The sequence below is a fragment of the Plecotus auritus genome (assembly GCF_963455305.1).
Source record: "Plecotus auritus genome assembly, chromosome: 4".
Lineage (NCBI taxonomy): Eukaryota > Metazoa > Chordata > Mammalia > Chiroptera > Vespertilionidae > Plecotus > Plecotus auritus.
Genome location: NC_137775.1, coordinates 178,025,846 through 178,046,455, shown reverse-complemented (window position 1 = coordinate 178,046,455; position 20,610 = coordinate 178,025,846). Strand labels below are relative to the sequence as shown.

Below are 20,610 nucleotides of genomic sequence, written 5' to 3'. Positions count from 1 at the left end.
TTATAAGAATGTTAGTGCATATGGCAACTAGGAATTTGTTTTAATGAAAGATGCTTTTATACACAAAGGTGCTTTTTTGCCTGGTCTTAAATTACTATTAATTAAGCGCTATAGAATGTAATAGATAATTATAGAGTTAATGTAGATGCCAATGGATTTGCTAGTCTTTCTAAATGGCTATTGTTTTCTAATAGTCTTCAGGGGATCATTTATATAGCTATTGTGGTTCTAAAAATATCTTTAAGTACCAATGGGACAGCCTTTTTTGAAGCATGGCTATTATAAAATGCACTTTTACTTGAAGTGTGTCATTTTGATTATATCACTCAATTACTTTCATGTGCAGGAAAAAAAATAACAGTGCTGAAAAAGAATAAAGGAAAGCTCTTTATATGTAGAAAAATTTCAGAACAATATGATAATTAAATAGAGAGAAATTCAAGACTACTGGGAATCTGTTCTATTCTTTACGATTTTTAGCTATTGTATTCATTAGGATTTTAGCTGGAGATGTTTTTATGTAGCCTTATTGTTTTTATTTCATTAATATTTCTATGGCAGAGAGATAATTAGGCAAATGCCTTGAATATTTAATATGGTAGTAACTTCGGGGAAATAAGCATTTCTGGGTCAAAGCCCTTAACAAAATATTGTCATATGTGAGCTGATTAATTGAACCGAATGTCAGGTTGTTTTGCCAGCATCCAACCAGACTCACAGTCGCTCAGCTCATTACCTAAGGCTGTTCCAGAAAGGAAAGACTGGTTATGTCAAAGTTAATGGTGTTCTTCTTCATCTTAGCTCCTAATGGAGTAAATCCTGATTAGAGAATCCTTGCAACCTAATTCAGTGAGCTAAGTGTAAGATCACCCCCAAAGAGCCTGAACCTGAATGTCCAGCGTTTGAAATGCTGGCAGGGTAAGGTTCTCAGCTCCGTCACGCAGTGGTTTCTGTACGTCGTTGGCTCCAATCTAAGGCAGATTCTAGGCTCTCTCTCGTCCTTGCTGCCTGTATCTATCATTGAATGCAAAAAAAAAAAAAAAAAAAAATAATAATTTTTTTCAACTTCTAATCAGACAAGAGAAGTTGAGGATTTTCATCAATTACTAGGTATATTTAGGACAGAAAAATGCTGTGGGTGAGCATTCCTCTTTAAAGTATCCCAGGGATTCAGGCGGTTGGCCATCGTTTGACTTAAAACTATTTAAAAACCTGAATGAAAGACACATAAGTTTCAAATGTATATTCCACACTTTTTTATTAGGGTGACCAGTGATATATTTTTGCTGCCAGGTTAACGACTTTGGGGGCAGATCTCCGAATGAAGCGTCCCCTGCCTTTTTGTGCAGCTGTAAGACTCTTGTAAACAGGGGCTCCGGTAGGAAGCCCCTCGCTCTCCTGTGAATGCAGGCTGGGCCTCTCCCCTCACATTAAATCGTCCACCCAGACACATTCCCAGCGTCTTCTCGTACTGGACTTACCCCATGCTCGGCAAGGCCCACGCACAGCTGCTTGAGAACTTGCTTTTGCCATCAAGTAAGTTAGACCAGTGACTATCTACAACATGTTACCGTGAGATACTTCCTAAGGGTAGGCTTGTTTTACATTGTGGGTGCCCTTTGTCAAGTTTATTTTTGAAGAAGGAATATTGGTACCTAAAATAAGTAAATACATTTGAAAAAGTTCCCTTCTTGTGTTGTGGTTGAGCATTACCATTTGCCACCCCTGACCTGTGTGGATCCGGGTTACTGTTGACATGCTGCAACATAAGCAGACCGTGGGAATAAATGAAGGCCTGCAGCTGGCTAGGACTGCATATGCCATCCACACCTCTTTCATCAGCGTGTTGTGTTCCTAACCATAGCCTTGTTGTTCTGCTTTGAACGACGTTTAAAGGGAACGGTACTGGTTGTTTCTAAAGATTCTAGAATTTTTCCAAGTCTCCAACATGTATCTCTAAAGTTCTGTCCTAGGCCATTCTTTCTGTCTCCACGTCTTTAGTGGATAGACTTTGGAGATCACAGATACTCTTGAGTATACGCCAAGCCCACTATTTGTATAGTTACTACTATTTCAAATAACTAAAAAGTTGATGTCCAGAATGTAAAATGAACTTGTATAGTAAAATGAATCTCCAGTTAAGGAGGTTAGATAAAGACTTAGGGCAGAAGCTCGACTTTGTATTCTGCATAGAATCTTTTCTGTCCGTTTGGAAATTGCATTCGAGGTCACGTTTGCCGGGTCAGCCGTTCCGTATTATATGTGAGCTGGACTTTTCAAAGAACTCCCAAGGCAAAGAGGCGATGAAAACGGAGCCCGTTCTTGTTGGTTAAGGAGGTAGAAGAGGAATTAGGACGGAGCAAGGACTCAGCTCTGTCTGTCTTCACGGCAATAAGAAAATCACTCGCCACTTGCCCAGCTTCTTACAGATACATTTGAGAGATAAGGCGAATGACCTTGGAACCCGATACATGTCCTCTGGGTTTTATTACTGTTGTTCTTGCCCTAGACTTAGGTGAATGGCTTTAGAAAGCCTTCATTTACTAGAACACTCGGCTTCATTCCCTGTAGGACTGGAGTGTATACCTCGGAAATATTGTAAAATTTTATTCTAAAAGCACATGATTTATGCATTGGTTTTCCATAACATCTTTACCCACAAATATAAATGCTGTTTTAGGAGTGGGGGGCGGGTGAGGGAGATGACAAAAGTTGCATGTTTAGAGTCTTGCAATAAAAATTTCACACCGCTTGAAGCATTTTGTGTGAGGAGTTTTAAAAACCTTAACTTGAATAAATAATCTCTTTTGAGGCTAAAATGCTCCCTCCGAGCCCCTCCCACCCTCCAGCATCTGTCATGTCCCGTCCTCCTCCTCCTCCCTGCTCTGCTTACCTCGTGCTTGTGCTTCTTTCCTCGCAGAGACCCTCCTCGATGACTTCCTCCTCACGTACACCGTCTTCATGACAACAGACGACCTGTGCCAGGCGCTGCTGAGACAATATCCTTCGTCAGCTTCGGGAGGCTGCGCCGCCCCCTCGCAGGCAGATGGCTCCCATTTAGGAATTAACTGCCTTCCTTAATTTACTCAACCCCCAGTAGGGGACGGCTCTGCTCCCTGTTAATGTGACGACAGCCAAGGCAAAAGATGAAATGAGACAGAATAGACCGGGGCGGGGCCTGGACATGCAGGTGCCTTTTTCCCATTCGAAATGGTGCTGTTCATTATTGTTTTCTTCTTCATACCCATGTCTCAAGACTTTACACATCTGGAGGCAAATGTGGCCTCCTGGGTAAGCCCCGGGGTCAAGAGGCGGAGTGAACTGGCAGTAAGTGAATGTACAGGGCAATCCATCAGTCAGGGCCAGACCACGTGGCGGGGAAAGTGTGCATGTGTGAGATCATGTTTCTGGGCAAATGTCCCGGGGGAGGCTCTCCATCCCCTCACCTGGGAGGTCTGAACGACCCCCCCGAGCCACCCTTTGTCTTTTCAGAGCCTTGTCACGGCGTGCTCTCCCAGAAGGATGGATGTGATGAGAAGGGTGATGATCAGTGTAGGGAGCCTTATGGTTTATGCACCGAGTAGAAGAGACGCAACAGAGGAAAGGCCAGAGGGCCAAGCCACGAACCGCGCCCACCCACCCCCCGGGTGCCCAGACTCACTCCTTGCCTCAGTGTTGAAGGAGGGATGCCGCGGGAGCATTCAGGTAGCTGCTAGCTGTTGGGGTTTTATTCGGCCAAACTGGAGATTCCACTCGAGCCCACGTGAAAGGCGTTAGAAAGATGGTGGTTTTTTTTTTTTTTTTTTTTTTTTTGGTGTGTGTGTGTGTGTGTGTGTGTGTGTTTTGTTGTGGGTTTTTTTTTTTTTTTTTGCATTTACCTACGTTTTATTGAGCCCTAGGAATGGTCTTTCCTGTTAAATAATTGTTACATTTCTCCTCCACATTAGCATTTTTTGCTTAAAATAATACTTTAAAACTTTATAGAGGGCATAGTCTCTCTTAAAAATATATAAGCTAGAAACGTTTCAGTGCTTTACCACATCGTGTGGCCACTGGAGAGATCACGAAACTTCTCAGAACCAGTTCATAAAACTGGTCTTGAAACATAGTTTTGAACTTGGAAAACTTCAAAAACAGATTTCTTCCACAGCTTCCAAGTGGGGTGTTAACTAAGAAATTTAGCAATAATTACAAGGTTTTCCATTTCTCCTTCTTTAAAAGTGTTTTTGAAAAAATATCTATGAGCTGACTTCTTCTATATTTTAATGCTAGCATATTTCCAAAAGAAATTACCATCCCTTAACTAATAGTTTGTTTTATAGACATTATGTGCCTTCCAACAATTATTTTTAAATATGATCCTAGCATAATTTGTGATTACCACTGAGTAATATAATGCCTCATAGAATTTCCCTGAAGAATCTCTAAAACTTTGCTTGCAGGTAAACATGTTTTGGGTCTTTGACTAAGACATCTTATACATAAATGTAGTTCAATTTCTTAGCAGCCTTTTTAGTAGTCATCAAAACCCATGAAATCCAGAACATTTTAAGCCAGGAATCATATATATATATATATTTGATTTTTTACAGAGAGGAAGGGAGAGGGATAGCGAGTTAGAAACATCGATGAGAGAGAGACATCGATCAGCTGCCTCCTGCACACCTCCTGCTGGGGATGTGCCCACAACCAAGGTACATGCCCTTGACCAGAATTGAACCCGGGACCCTTCAGTCTGCAGGCCAACACTCTATCCACTGAGCCAAACTGGTTAGGGCCAGGAATCTTTTTACATGACTATTTCGATATATTTACAGCCTCTGCCTTTTATGAAATAATGCAAATCACAAACAAAAATATGGTATCCATATTTAATCTGAGATAGTTTGGAGTATATTTTAGTGAAGATATCTTTTATACCCTACTGCTATCACATTCTAAAGAATGGCCCAAATTATTTTTCCCGCATTGTTTTTTGAATAATTATAGGTTAGAGCCACTTCTACTGTGTTGGGATATCTTAGGTGGATACTTTTATTGTGATAGAATTTAAGACCTTTCAGCCTTTATCATCATAAAGAGCATTATTTAAGCTCACAGCCCAGGTGGGCTAATGTTCACTGCGTTACACTGAATACCTTCCCACTATTTCTCTCCCCACAACCAGCTAAATTTATAAGTCAATATAATTTAGCATGAGCAAAATGTGTGAACATACATTTGAATATGTCCTGATACCAGAAAACCAGAATAATATGAATGTAAATTTAACCAGTAAATATTTTTAAAGTGCATCTTGTAGGGTAGAGAACATGATTAAGCAGATAAATGGTGATAACGATGAATGAAATTTCAGTTCTCCAAATTGCTTTAACCTGCAGGCCCATAATTGTAGAATGTATATGCAGCCATAATAAAAAGCTTACCTCTTGACCTAAAAGAAAGAAGTTTAGTATTTCTTAATTTTCCAGATTTTTTTTCTTCATAGTAGTCAACTCATGATAGTTACAGAAAAGGAGAAAAGGGAATTTGCATAAGTGGGATAAATCTTTATATTTTGCCTTTCAAGAGAAAAACTAAACGAAATGGATATTTTAACAGTCTTTGCATGTTTGCCTGAGTTTATGTCACTAGTGGAAATTAAAGAAATCAGATGGTCATAATGTATTTTTGCAGGTTTAGGAGACAGTGACTGAATTATGTTTTAAAATATGTACAAAGCCTAATATAGAATCTGTTTCTCTTTTGCAATTATGTATCAGCCTTAAGGAATATAGACACCTGTCCATCAACCCCAAAGCCTACCTGTGTGTTGTATCTTAGCATTTCCTATTCCTAGTGAACCTTCCAATGTGTCCAGGAGACTCAGAAATCATAATTTTGCAAACAAAAACTCTAGGTTGATTTGGAAAATACCAAGCTTCTGTCTCATTCCTCGGGCTTTCAGCATGTTGCCTTTAAGGTTATTCTTTTAAATAATTTTTTTAAATATATTTTTATTGATTTCAGAGATAGGGAGGGAGGGGGAGAGAGAGAAAGAGAGAGAGAGAGGGAGGAGAGAAACATCAACGATGAAAGAGAATCATTGATTTGCTGCCTTCTGCACGCCCCCTACTGGGGATCGAGCCTGCAACCCGGGCATGTGCCCTTGACCAGAATAGAACCTGGGACCCTTCAGTCCGCAGGCCAACGCTCTATTCACTCAGCCAAACCAGCTAGGGCGTTTTTAACAATTTTAACAACATTGTTAATACATGGTCATTGTATACGAATTAGAAAACACACTTATAAGTATAGTAATTCATGTGTTCTGAAATCTCATTACCTTGAGAAGCCACTGTTAGCTGTCAGTATATCTTTCCAGGTAATGGAATTATTCGTATAAATGAGCATAGTTAATGGAAATGGATCATCCTAACATGCCCTTTTCTTATTCTCCTACTTAACGATATGCTGGGATGTTCTCTGTCAGTAAATGTACTGCTGGGCTATCAGTTTTATGGCTGCAGAATAGCCCATTAAATGGATATGTAAATAATTTCATTAACTATCCTCAATGATTAAAGCATTCATATTTTCTTTTCTTTATTCCAGTGAAAGTTAAAATCAGTCCTTTTTATTTATGTTTGCACATTTATCCAGTCCCTTTTTATTTCAAGTAAATTCCTAGGGGTGGGCATTTGAAAAATGTCACAAATTATGCTTCAGAAATCTGTGCTCATTTGGGGCTACTTTAGAAGTAACTGGTTTTACAGAATGTGACCTTCTGAGGAGCAAAGGATATGTGGCCTCGCTCTCTCCTAACTCTCATGGAAACAGTGTGGCCAGATCCCTTGGAGCCACCCTTGAAATGAATGGGCCACCTCATATCTCTTTGAGGTGACATTAACCTGCGCCGCCTGCAGAACTAAGTCGGCAGCTGACAGTGGCATCATCTAACCCTCACCTGCGTGGCCTGTCTCCGAGTGTGCGTGAATCATTTTCCTGGCTTTACTTTTGCTCTTTGCAATATACACCTCTTGGTCTCTCTACAGATATTCTTTTCCTCCTGGCTTAGGTACCTGTAGATTCTTTAGAAAATATGCTTCATAAGAATATTTTTACTTTCAACAAAGCAATATTCTTTCTTAACCACTTGCACCTATTCTGCCAAGAAGTATCAAGGCAAAGAAGAAAACTCAGATGTTCCTTGTCGGAAACGTAAAGTCTTGCATCTTGTCTCCCAGTGGATTTCTCTGTACAAGGACTGGCTACACGAAGATGAACACTCCAAAATGTTCTTAAAGGTAATGGGAAGCTGCCAGCTATTCCTTGATGCCAGATGACTGATTTTATTTTTAGTTTGCGTTTGAAAAACTCATTTGTAGGTGATAGTCATGATTTGAACAAGGTGTTCATTCGTTTTTACTTCTAAGGCCTGATATTCCATACATAGATAGAATTTTTAAAACTTTTAATTCATTGTGAAAAAATGTAGAGGGCAAATTTTACATTCACTAACTTAACGTTACCTTATACAAGTCATGGGAAGTTTGATTGCAAATGAAATAATTAAGGAAGGTAAAATAAAACATATTTCAAAACTTAATAGTATTTCATATATTGGGATTTATTATAAATTTGAACTAACCGGTCTCATATATACAATATTTGGATAAAACATTACCATTTAAAAACTATATTCCCAATATATACATTATGAAACTTTTTGAGGATATGGCATATTTTGAGAATTTTAAGTAATAATAGCTTATAAGATAGATGCTAACCTAGATTTACATTTGGAATTAGATAAACTAATATATTTTTCTAATCAGTAATAGGCTGCAATATCTTTTCAACACAGATCACTCTCTAGAGATGATTTGTAGGTGCTTGGATTCCTTTGGCCACCAAAGCCGTATTAGCTGTGCAGGTTAACACAAAGGGGTCAATGGGATTTGAGCCAGGAAGGGCTCTGTTTCAGAACCGGGAAGTGTCTGGCTGTTTCTCTTTCGTGGAGTAAACCACTCGAATTCAAAATTCAGATGTCATTTAGACATCCAGTTTAAAGGTGTTCAACCAGCTCTTGGACTAAAGTAACGTTATTTCAAAACAATTGGGTAATGTAACTCAGCTGACATCTTTTCCTCCCAGATGATTATGTGGGTAGTATTTTTTAAAGTATGGAACGGGCATAGGATTCTGCAGTAGCCAGCCAGAGAGCTCTGAGTTTCCAGCATTTCCCACCTGCAGCCCTAAGAGTGCGAGAGGGCCGTGCCAGCCGAGTGAGGGGCTCGGAGGTGTGACCCCACTCAGGATCTCCCTGGTACCGGGGTTAACCCCTGCGTTGTCCTGGGGTCCACCAAATCCCTGGGCATAGCGGTTGTATGGATCTAAATGGACATTACTAAATGGACATTAAACCAATTCAACTGCCTTTTTTCTTTTCCCCCCAGACCATATACAGGAACGTACTGGATGATGTATATGAATATCCAATACTTGAAAAAGAATTGAAAGAATTTCAAAAGATACTTGGAATGCATCGTCGTCAGTATGTATTTTTTTTTCCATGTTACGGTCAATGAAAGAAAGCAGCAAATGTGGTAGAATTCGGGATGTCCCAGAAAGTTCCTTTTGAACACTTTGAATCTGAGAGTCATCTTGATTTCTTTAGCTTTTCTAGTTGTAAGTTGTGTTTTGTTTTTAAAACTCAAAATGAATGAACACTAAATCAAGCTTATTGACTACTTTAACTTTCTTCTGATACAAGAGAAAGAAACTGAGCCAAGACAACTGAAAAACAATGATGTCAACCCTGGATAGGTGGCTCGGTTGGTTGGAGTGTCGTCCGGTACACCAAAACGTCTCAGATTCGATTCTCGGTCAGGGCACATACTTAGGTTAGGGGTTCAATCCCTGGTTGGGGCGTGCAGGAGGCAGCCAATCAATGTTTCTCACATCAGTGTTTCTCTCTCTCTATTCCCCTTCCCCTCTCTAAAAGTAAAATCAGTAAATATATCCTTGGGTGAGGATTAAATCAAAAAACAATTATTTAATATATTAATATGTAATTTTAAAAGTGTAACTATTTAACTTGTCGTTTTAGGGGCTCATAGCTATCTCTGATGGAATAGGGGAAAAAAATGTTTTATAGATATGTCCCAGTAAGTCATGGAGCATTTTAAAAGCTCCATTTTATGGGCTCCCAGGGGTGTTTGTTTTTGTTTGTTTTTTTTTAATCAATTTAGAAAGATTAAAGGAAACCATTTACCCAGTGACTTTCGGCATATCCAAGTGCCCCCCAGGTATCTATCATTAGTCTTTCAAATTGCCAAAACTTGACTTTGCTCTGATTATACGAACTCTCCTATTCATTTTGGTAAATAAAAACATCAGCTCATTGTTCAGCTATTGCTGCAAAGTTAATCTGAAGGGGAAAATTGCCCTCTGATTTACAATGTGGTTTCTACTTAGCAAACACGAAACACATCTGTTGTCAAGTGGTGAAACTTCTATTAAGATTCCAGCAGTCACAAATGCACATCTCCTAGAAAGTGTTAATTCAGGCCTTCCAGATTACTGATTTGAGATTTAAAACCTGACCTGATTTCAGTAAAGAATGATCCTCCTGCAAAGTACATGTCTAGGTAATTTTAGGGAGCAAATAAATCCTCAAACACGAAAATTACACGTTTAGAAATTCAGAAGTGAGGTGTAAGTGGGGACGGTATGTTAGAAATGAATGTTGTGGGTTTGGGTGGTCTTCTTTTATTGGAGTCTTCACCATAGCGTTTCCATTGCCTGGGACTAATGTGAAAATAGGAACAATGAAATGAGACAAAAAAGAAAGACAAACGACATCAAAATAGTCCCCCTATGGAAGGCGGCCTGTGCTGCAGGGCGGCCTTACTCCTGTTGTGAACCTTCCATCCTTGGCTTCATACACTTAAATGCCTTAAAGGCATGAATGGAATGTAATCATTTCATTAAAGAACTTACATAAAAGTGGGAAATAATAAATTAAAGTAAGGAAATGGTGTAAGACCTGGCCCTTGGGCAATGGTGTCAGACACGATTATGAAATGTCTTTAGATTCTGGAAGAAGATTTGAGCTGGGGACCTGCAGAATGTCCCCCAGTTCCACCACACGTAGAAATATCCTGGGAGAGATGCAGTGCGGCCACTGAGCTGCCGCCATGACGATCCTTCCCACTGAAATCTGTCCATCTCTGAGGGCACTGGGGCTTCTGTGGCGGGAAGAGAGCTGGCTCTGCCTGCGGGGTTCACTTCCTGCGGGTGGGAAGCAAAACACCCGTGGGGCCGACGGCTTCTGTCTGTCCGGTTCCCTGGGAACCCACAGCCCAAAGTCAAGTGCCTTATCTTTTGGAAAGCAAAAGCCTCCGCCCAGGGCCTGAAAATCAGTCTTCGGGGACAATAGCTGCATTATTCTGGGTTGGGGACAAAGACTGACTTCTCCTTCTTTTCCTTTCAGCACCGTCGATGAATATTCACCACAGAGGAAGGTAAGGCAGCCCCTCTTGCCTGAGATGGGGTGATTCGGCTCAGAGACAGGGACCTAGGCTGCAGCTTGCTCACACTCTACTACGTCAGCCTCCCTGGGCTCGGCAGGCTCAGGGTCAGCCCGGTGCCCTGGACTTGCTCTCCGGTTTTTTTTTTGTTAGTTTTTGGTGGGGCATTTTGAAGTCTCAGAGTTTCCCCAGTGTCCCCAGAGTGATGCAAATCTGAATGTCAAACACTGAAGAAGAAAAAAATTCCAGGCAAAAATCTTGACAAGAGTAAAAAAAAGTCTTGGAAGAAAATGTTTCGCACTTTCAACCTAGAAAGAGGGACGGTAGCAAGAATGAATGTATTTCCTATTCAACTTGAGGGAGAGAATGGAAACTGAGTTTCAGGCACAAGTTTTATAGAAGCTGATAAGGTACCTGTTTCCCTTAGGAAAGTCATTGTCCTACCCCAGAGTACGAGGCCATCTCAAGGCTGCTTTATCCCAAAGCAGGGTGGATGCTGGGATTCTCAGAAGAATCTGGGGGTGCCCGTCGTAACCAGATACTCCGCAGCTTGTGGCTGGGAATAATTGCAGGGACTTTTTGCTCTGCTGGCCTTGGCGGAGGTCTGTCGTGTTGCTCAGACTGTCCACCTCCACATGCGTTAGCTGAGGCAACTCCCAGTTTATTCCTCTTTGATTGGATGGGTGGATTTCATATTAAAAAAAGAAATTGGCTAGCTCTTTTGGAACATGTTGTAAACAGCTGTGGCTTTCCAAAGGGCAGGAATACATTCATTCATTGTTCTTGTTCTCCCTTCTCACAGAATAAGGCCCTTTTCCACCAATTCAGTCTTAAGGAGAACTGGCTCCAGCATCGAGGCACTGTGACTGAGACAGAGGAAAGTGAGTATGGTCTGGGGGTAGGTGGAGCTGCTGTCAGTCACCATCGCTCTACAGCTTGAACAATCCAGCTGTCACACCCTTTAACCAGCACATTAGCATCAAAAAACGATGGCTTTTCTTTTCTTGCTTTGGGTGTTACCCTTTTCTTAATCATGTAATAGTGTCCCCCGGGACCAAGGACATTTTTTTAGATATGTTTTTAATGATTTCAATGAGGGGAGAGAGAGAAACATCAATGATGAGAGAATCATGTATCAGCTGCCTCCTGCACTCCCCTTACTGGGAATAGAGCCTGCAACCTGGGCATGTGCCCTGACCAGGAATCCAACCATGATCTGGTTCCTGGGTCAATGCTCAACCACTGAGCCACACTGGCCAGGCCCAAGGACACTTTTAATTTGGGAACTATGGAAAGGAGACTGCAAAGAGCTTCCCATGTTCTTGGGAAGAGGTGCAGAATTGCCTGGAAATGCAGCCTTCCTCTGGGTCCTTCCCCCGCTCTGTCAGCCCCTGGCCTGTGACTAGCTGGAAAGGCCGCTGAAGCCCACGTGCAGGGCACGTTTGGAAAAGAAATCTCAGGGAGAATAATGAAGGATGTGCAACCAAAATTCCTGCAAGGCATGGCGGAGCTGGGCAGCGCCCCACGCCCAGCATGTCCTCAACCCGTGCCCCTCAGTGCCCAAAGGACTCGGGACCCACCAGTCAGTACGAGGGGAAACAGCTCCCTGAGGATGCTGAGTGCTTTTCTATGGTAACATTTTGTAACGGAACAGAACACGGTTCCCTCCTGTTTGGATAAGGGCTGAGTCAAGTGCAGAGCGGGGAAACACAGCAATTAAAATGTTCACTCGAGGTGACTCAGAGACCTTCTCTCTTAACTGGCCTTTCCGTAAGCACTGCAGTTCTAAGTGAGAGCGTTAACATCTGCTCAGCCTCTTGGACACTTAACGCAATGTCACAAGAATACTTCTTCTGTTGTGTGGTTTGTACCTCATGCTGCTCGCAAGGGTGCTTTTGTGTCCTAAGAAGTGGAAGAGCAAACAAAATGATCTCACCTCTAATTCCTTGCTTGCTGACCTTCCTTGCCTGTTAGTCTCACAATGTAATTGTGCCATTTTCCAAGCTAAGTATCCCAAATCCCTGGCCTCTTTTTGCTCATCAGTTCGTTAAGCAAGCTGTGAATGACATCATATTCAGTGGCTTGTAGATGGGATCTCTGCCTTGCTCAAAAATTCCATGTTCCCATGCAAGGAAAAAAGCCTTTTTGTCCCTCAGGAGTCTGTTGACAACATCTCAAACAACGATTTGTTAGATGCCATTGTCTCAGTGACACACCCAATGAAACCAAAAGCTAAATACTGCCAGTGCCTCCTGGTGGCATGTTCACGTTGAGGTTGGCACATGTAAACTCGGTTTGTCTTCGCTTTACTTGCATTTCTGTGCAAACGTTCCTGGGGTTATTGTGTGGTGCAGGTTAAATTTCATATGAAATTTCTCCAGCAGCTGCACTCCTTTTTAAAAAACAAAACAAAACAAAAAAAACACACCTATTATAGGAGAGAAAAATGTCTCAGTATATCATCATCCTTCTGTCTTTTCTAAAGAAGAGGAAAAGGTGGGAAGAATGTAAAGTTGCCTGGAAACACAGCCTTTGGGCCTTATCATTTCCTTGATCATGTAATAGTGTCCCAGGGACACTACTGTTCAAAATAGCTGATATAATAAGCAAATAATGTGTCAATTATCTCGACTGCTATTAAAACAGTTTCTGCTACCAAATCATAAAGAAGCATTTATCCAGGACCCGTTCACCCAGCTGGTGATAATGTCCTAGTAATAATTAGCACTGCAGACAATAAAAAGGAAATTAAAATGGCTAGAAATGTGACCACTAGTTGGAAACTAAACTCACCATCACTGAACAGCATGGATGGACCTGGAAGTTATTGTGCTAAGTGAAATAAGCACGTCAGACAAAGACAAATACCATAGGCTCTCACTTATATGTGGAATCTAATGAACAAAATAAACTGACAAAATAGAAACAGAGGCATGGATACATGGAACAGATGGATAGATGTCAGAGGAAAGGGGGAGGGAAGGACTGGATGAAAGAAGGCGAAGGGATTATCCAAAGAACATGTATGTATAACCCATAGACACGCACCACAGTGTGGTGATGGCCAGAAGGAAGAGAGGGCAGAGGCTGGGTTCTGGGTGGAGGTGAGATACGGGAGGGGGTGGGGGAGGTGGGGTCATCTGGAATAATGTCAGCAATAAAGATAAAGTTAAAAAATTAAGAATTAAATAAAAGGCTGTACACAAAAACCATGGCAAATGACAGATTTTTAGATAAGCTTAAGAGAATTCTAATAACAAAATGCGGTGGTCTTGATAGGGTCACTGTGACTGTCCAGAAATGGAGGGTAAGATAAAAATGTACGCTAGACAATTCAGGAGACTGCTTTGGGCGATCTCAGTAACCCTCACAAAAGGAACTCAAAAGTACAGGTTCCACAGACTCCACTGTGTTGTGTCAACCATCTCCACCGTGAGCACGCACCTGCGTCTCTCATTACCGTGTGGGAAGCCCTACTCAGACTCGCTCACTAGCACATAAAGCCTATATCTCGTGTGTGTGCAAGCACACATTTGTGTGCATATGCCCTCCGGCGCCCATGTGCGTGCATACGTAGGTACATCAAACTGTGGATGTTTCATACTAGTGAGATGAAGAAGGTGGGCTCCTTGATTTAGAAAAGTCTGTGACTCAGCCACGGCCCTCTGTTTACTAACCACGCTTCTGTCCTGTGCAGTTTTTTGCCACGTGTACATCACGGAGCACTCGTATGTCAGCGTGAAGGCAAAAGTTTCCAGTACAGCCCAGGAGGTCCTAAGAGTCGTGGCGGAGAAGATCCAGCACGCAGAAGAGGACCTGGCCCTGGTGGCCGTCTCCTTCTCCGGGGGTGAGCGCTCTTCTGTCCCAGAACACTAACCTTTCGCTGGGTCTCCTCCGAGGGGAGGGAGTTGACATTTGTACAGAGTCAACGGGCCTGCGGCGGTGTCCCCTCAGGGTCCGCAGCTGGACGGCCACAGGGACCATGAGAAGCCGCCCACTTGCGGAGTCTCCATGACGACAGCTGGGTACCGTGGAATGCTGAGCATCCTTCCTGAGAGCTGCATAGAGAGGCACGCCCATTCTCTGAAATACCTTGTAAAGCTCCTCATATTCTGTGCTCTAGATAAGCCCTCTGTTTCCCTATTTAAATTAACGTGGGAAATTGCTAAAGGATGAAATTACTTTAGGAAGAAAAAAGAAGCACAGCCTTGAGCTAGTCATGTGGCTGGCTGACAGTTTAATACTGACAGGCTCACTGCTGCAGGAAATAGAGCCTACACCACACGCCCGAAGCTCGCAGGCAGTGTTCCCGCAGCTGGACGTGGGGAGGGAGGCCTGCTCATAGCTTTGTCTCCTCTCGGGCCTCATTTATCCTCAGAGGATGCTTTCTTGTCTGTTTTGAATAAGATCACACAGATTACACGCTGACACTATTGATCTCTGCGACCTGAGCAGGCCCTTCGTTTCGCCAGAGCCTGTGAGACTGCAGCATGCTGGCCTCCTTTCTGGCTTACAGTTTTTATTGAATATCTCATTAACCCTGAGAAAAATACAAAGGAAGTGACTTAGCATTGAGGAATGGGAGGAGGTGCGCGGACGGGTGGGGGAGGGGAGCAGATGACCACATTGCTCTTCACCCTTTGTTAGCATTCTGGAGTCAGGAGGAGAATGTCAGGATTTAACTCGACATGAGAGCATGATGGGGCCGAACACGGCTTCTCTTGCTTTGCTGCTCGGAGCCAGGTAAAACCGTCCCACCTGCAGGCTAGTGGATTGCAACGGGACAGATCCAGCCTCGTCAGCGAAGAGGGCCTCCTCCCTCTCCTAGGGCCCTCGGCGTGCATCCCGTCAAAACATTGCCTAGAAAAACAAAGAGCAAAACTTTGAGAGACGTGGATTACGTGAACTTTAATCAGAGAGTGGTTGAATGTTTAATAAAATATTTCAGACATTCCAGATAGCTACGACAAATGATTGTTATATTTAATTTTAAGTGACCAAATTATTAAATGATCCTAAACAATATTAAGTTTCATCAAAACCAACATTTGCCTCTCAGTACCACTACAAAAGGTAGTCCCCGTGTCCCCACTCAGAAGTGCTGGAGGAGAAAGGACCTGCGTGAACCGGGCAGGCGGGGGGGGGGGGGGGGGGGGGGGAGGGGGGGGCAGAAAGTCACGTGGGACCCAACAGGGCCACATGTGAACCTGGAAATTAATGAGCAGCTCCTTTACTACCCAGTTTCTATCTGATGGCCATGAAATACCATTTTTACACTCTATTAAATCGGATTCATCAGGGTGGGCAGTGGCGTTTTAATGTGCGTAGACTCATTGCTAATCATCACTAGAAATATCAGCTTATCTCTTGAATTATCCCACCAGTTTGGAAATGTGCCATCAATTTCCATCAATCAGCAGTTTCGTCCATTAAGAACCTTTCTGCCTGCAGCTTAATATCCCCCGGACAATCGTGTTTTTATGAAGAAGAAGAAAACAGGGCTTAATGTATTCCTTGTTCTAATTACACAATTTTCAATAAATAATGTTTCAAATGCTACTGCAAAATAAAATGACAGTGAGATCGACTGTTATTTTATTGTTGTCAAAAAAAATTTTTTTAAGATGTTGGCCTTTTGTAGGTTTCATGGATTTTCCTGAAAGGACTGGTGCTGTTAGCCTTAGAGCTTTCAGTAGGTTTTGTGCTATTTCGTACCGAGGGTAGGTGTATGTAGGTGATAACAACCTACCCGGATATCAGAGCTTAAAATGTTTTCAGCTTTAATCTTTTATAGTATGGTGACAAACCTGGAAAGAAGTGGGGCGGGGGGGATTCCTGAACACCTGGAAAAATTACTGTCCGAACGCCGTGGTATTCTATCCCACAGCAAGTGCAGAATGGCTCTCATAAATTCAGACTGAAGGTACATCTGGGCACACACAGGGTTGCAAGAAATTGTAGCCAAACAAAGAGGGAGGAGATGGAAGAACCTCTGAGCCCAGCCTTGTGGGACCATTTACTACACACGTCAACAGCCCGACATGACAGTGCTATTGATCTTTATAATGTGGGGCCGTAAAGAATGTATTAGATTATCATTCGTGTGCTCTGTATTAAGCAGAACTGTTCAAAACAGAATTTGGCATTTACGCTGATTAGGTTACCTAGAAAAAGAGGTGGAATATTGCATTTCCCAGCCAGGCTGGGTATCTGAAGGGCTGCTTGGGGGGGGGGGGGGCCTCATTGTATTACAGTGGAATAAACTCAAGTATTCCTGTGGTTGCTCGCCACCTGCGTCTTGTAGTTAGGAGGAGAACATTTCTCTGTTGTACAGGAGAGCTCCAGCGATGGCAGGGAAATGGTCAGAGGACAGGGACAATTTGCAAGAAGGAAAATAAAATGGAAGAAGATTATATGAAAAATTCCAGTTTCACTGGTAGTCAAGAAATACACAATAAACTGTGAATCTGTTTTTGGTTTCAGAAAAAAAAAAAAAAGCAAAACTTACCAAAAGTAATGATCAGTGTTGGTCAGTGTAAGCATTAGAAAACAATTTGACAGTTTGCATCAAAAACTTCAAAAATATTTCATTCGCTTTGACCCACTAATTCCACTACTGGGAATCTATCTTGAGAAAATCATCTATAAGCTGCCGAAGAGGTATGCACAAGGATGTTGACTTCAGCAGTATATATTATGGCTGCAGTAATAATAGATCCCATTTATCAAGCCCCTTGCTATATCCCAAGCCCTGTGCTAGGATTTAGCATACATCTTGCCATCTAATTTATATGACAAAAAAAAATTAGAAAACCTGAAATGTTCAACAAAAGCGGGAAAATTAAATGATAGTATAATAGACTATTATGGAACCAATTAAATATGACATATATAAACAATTTTGACAAATGGGTAAGTGCTTATAATAAAATCAGAATATAAAACTACATAATCAAAAATATATGTATTCATAATAAATATGTATGCATATGTATAAATAATTGCCACTATATGTATGTATATGAATACACATGCACACACACTTACATAAAAATCAGAACAAAAATATGCCTAAATGTTAACCAATATTCCCATCATATGGTTATCTTAGAGTGCTGGGTTATGAGTGAATTGTACTTTCTCCCCTAAAATGTTCTGTGTTCCAAAGAATGACTAAATATTATAAGAGACTCACGAGAGGATTCCTTCATGGATAGTGAGCAGTGATGGCCCTGCTCCCACTGGTATCACTGGTGTCATTATAGAGACTACGCAGAACTCGGTTCTATGTACTTTGCATCCTATTTACTTGGAAATATTTTTCTTTGGTGTGTTTCACTCTTCAGATGCACCTTGTATGCCTACTGCTGTTTGTGTGTTTCTAATTACTCTTTTTTTTTTTTAAATAAAGGAAAGCGTGAACTTCATCCCAATGACCTGGCCATCTCCAAATCCCTGGAAGCATCTGGTCGGATATACGTCTACCGGAAAGACCTGGCTGACACTTTGGTGAGGACCTTTAGCCTTGCACTTGAAACACACGGACACAGATGTCAGACTGAAAACATACTTGTGTCTGCTTTATAATGAATGTCAGAAAAATACATTGAATTGTTTCCTCTCCTAGCCAACAATACACGTGTCGCGTAGCATTGCCTTGGCAAATCAAAGACGCACAACTTGAGGAATTCTAAACCCTTCCTAAGTCAAATCCTCCTTTTCTCTGAGCCCCTGAAACAAGGGATTTGAGAGAAGTCACTTCTTCACCAATGGATCTTAATTCCACGTCTTCTTTTCTGGTGGACGTGTGGAGAGTAGGCCAAGGGATGCACCCTGCGAGGGTTTAAGGGAGAGACTCCACCCTTGGATGCATCTATTTGATGCACCTGGAGTGCACCCCTTCCCCATGCAAAATGGTCTCATGACAGTGGGGCCTCGGATGCCGCTGAAGAGTGAGCGGTTAAGGAAATGTAGAAACCACACTGTAAGTCAGTTCAGTTCAAATGTAAGAACACTGACACCTAAGTAGATGATTTGCTTGTTTCTAAAAACCTGTTTTTGGTTCTCTCTCTATGGGAGGGTTCATCGCCCATGAGAAGCCCGTTTTACCAGGTTGTGACTGTACCCTCTAGACTCCTGGTCTCCGGTCTGTGTCATGAGTCACCCCTGGGCTGGGGCTGCCTAGCTGGCTCCTGGTGTACATATAATTGAGGAATGTATATACCATGTAGGTAAACCAGACTGGCTTACAATAACACAAGTTTTATGCTAAATTACCTACAGGATATCAAGCTACCGTAATACTAGTCACTGTCATTTTGGATACTTATTACCAGACACGTAGGTGCTGAGTAATGTATATACAATATCTCATTTACCATTCCCCGTAACCCTGTGGAGTTGGGAGAGGCTGAGTAGCTTACTCTGGCTTCCCACACTCAGGGAGGGGATGGTGCTAGGATCTCTTCCATTTATATTCGGCTCTAACTGGGGCCCTTTCCAGTTCTGAGTATCCCACAGGTCACTAGTCCTGTGTCTGCACACGATGTAATTCCATCAGTGACACACGACACACCGATGCTGCACGGCATCTCTGAGTAAATAATGAGATTGCGTTGACTTTACCCCTCCCCGTGAAGGAGGGCAATCCATTGTGTGGCTCTTCTGGGCTCCTGGTGGTGGAGGGAAACTGCATCCCCAGAGCTCTCCTCTCCGCTGTCTAGGGCCAGCTTCAGAAGAGGAGAAGGCAGGCCCGAGTCACGGTCCCAATGGATGCTACAAAGTACATTCCAAGATGAGCCAGACACCATCCTGCCCTCGAATGTTTCCCCCACCAACTTTGCACACCACCTAACATTTCCCCAGTAGAATCATAGCTGTAGGTATTTTATCTCCAAAATATTTCAGTTGAAAGGGGACATTGTAACGGGTGAATAGCACGTGAAACCACCAGTATCCACTATGCTTCCCTGTAGATAATATTCTTGGAAAGCAGGCCTGGAGCCCTGGATGAATGGGATGGAGAAATACATAGAAAGCATTTCTCCGAGAGGGTGGTGTACAACCTTGAATAAACCATAGGGCAGTACCAAGGTAAGGGGTGTATTTAGGGAGCGAGTAGGAGGGGTTCAAGGCCATGTGGAAGTATCCTTATGTCTCCAGCTCAGTGAGCCAAGGTTACTGCTACTTCCCAACCAGTGGCTCTCCCTCTGAATGTCTGCCGTGCAGCCTGATGTCCGTCTGGTCCCATCAGACAATCCCTGAGAAGCCTTGGCTTGTCCCCATCTCAGCGCCTCCGTATCTGCATGTGCGTCCAGGCCGACTACTCGGGCTGAGCTCCCCTCTGCCTCCCACTCTGGGGACACAGGGACAATTTGTACCTTGACCTGCTCTGAGCAGAATCAGGTCTGTGGAAAAGGTCTATGAAGGTCCTTTGCCATTTCTTTGTTTAATTAGAAAAACTATTCATAAATGTAAAAATTCTAAAATGCAAATAGTTTATTTTGCAGTATATAAACAGAGATTAATATCTGGAATCTGAGCGACTCCCTCCATCCTGCGATGTCATGTAGTTTGCAAAGTCCCGTTCTTTCTTTTCCAAGTCAGTAACTAGTATTTCATTAACTGTTCAAGTCCACCCCTCAAATGGGAGAGTTTCTATTTTAATTTAAAAATACCAAATATTTTGAAAAGAGGCCGAATACTTTTTAATACATTTAACAGTGACAGTAGATTCAAAGTTGTGGTGACATTTAATAATTTCATGCCATATTTTAAGGAAGTACTAATACTTAAAATAATCACCCACTATACAGTATAAATGAAGTCACTTTTATTTTATATTTCACGTTTAAATTTTGTTCGCTTTCTACAAGTGCTGCAACACAATTTGTGAATGTGTGTCTTACTAAGCACGTTTCCTGTAGAAGCCGTGTCTGTCTTTATCCAAGTGCACCGTGACATTGCTTCTGTTTGTTTTTATACTCACCCTGCTGGCATATTAATTCCTACCAGAAGCCCACGTGGCTTCAGAGCTTTTGCTTTCATTATGCTGTCTGCCCGGCAGTGTTTTATAATCAGATTTGTGTGGGCACGT

General features: G+C 42.3%; 1 protein-coding gene across 4 annotated transcripts in view; it reads left to right on the top strand.

Moving 5' to 3' along the window:
- Positions 1-20,610, top strand: part of RAPGEF5 (Rap guanine nucleotide exchange factor 5) — a 279,765-nt gene that overhangs the window by 232,468 nt on the left and 26,687 nt on the right. For all 4 annotated transcript variants that reach the window (XR_013960501.1, XM_080666447.1, XM_080666445.1 and 1 more), the window contains 7 exons: positions 2,921-2,999; positions 7,142-7,286; positions 8,439-8,536; positions 10,478-10,508; positions 11,317-11,395; positions 14,212-14,361; positions 17,926-18,023. Coding sequence is in view for 3 of the 4 variants with exons in the window: in XM_080666447.1 (XP_080522573.1) it covers positions 2,921-2,999; positions 7,142-7,286; positions 8,439-8,536; positions 10,478-10,508; positions 11,317-11,395; positions 14,212-14,361; positions 17,926-18,023 (680 nt within the window). In the remaining variant the exon portion in view is untranslated. The remainder of the gene's footprint in view (positions 1-2,920; positions 3,000-7,141; positions 7,287-8,438; positions 8,537-10,477; positions 10,509-11,316; positions 11,396-14,211; positions 14,362-17,925; positions 18,024-20,610) is intronic.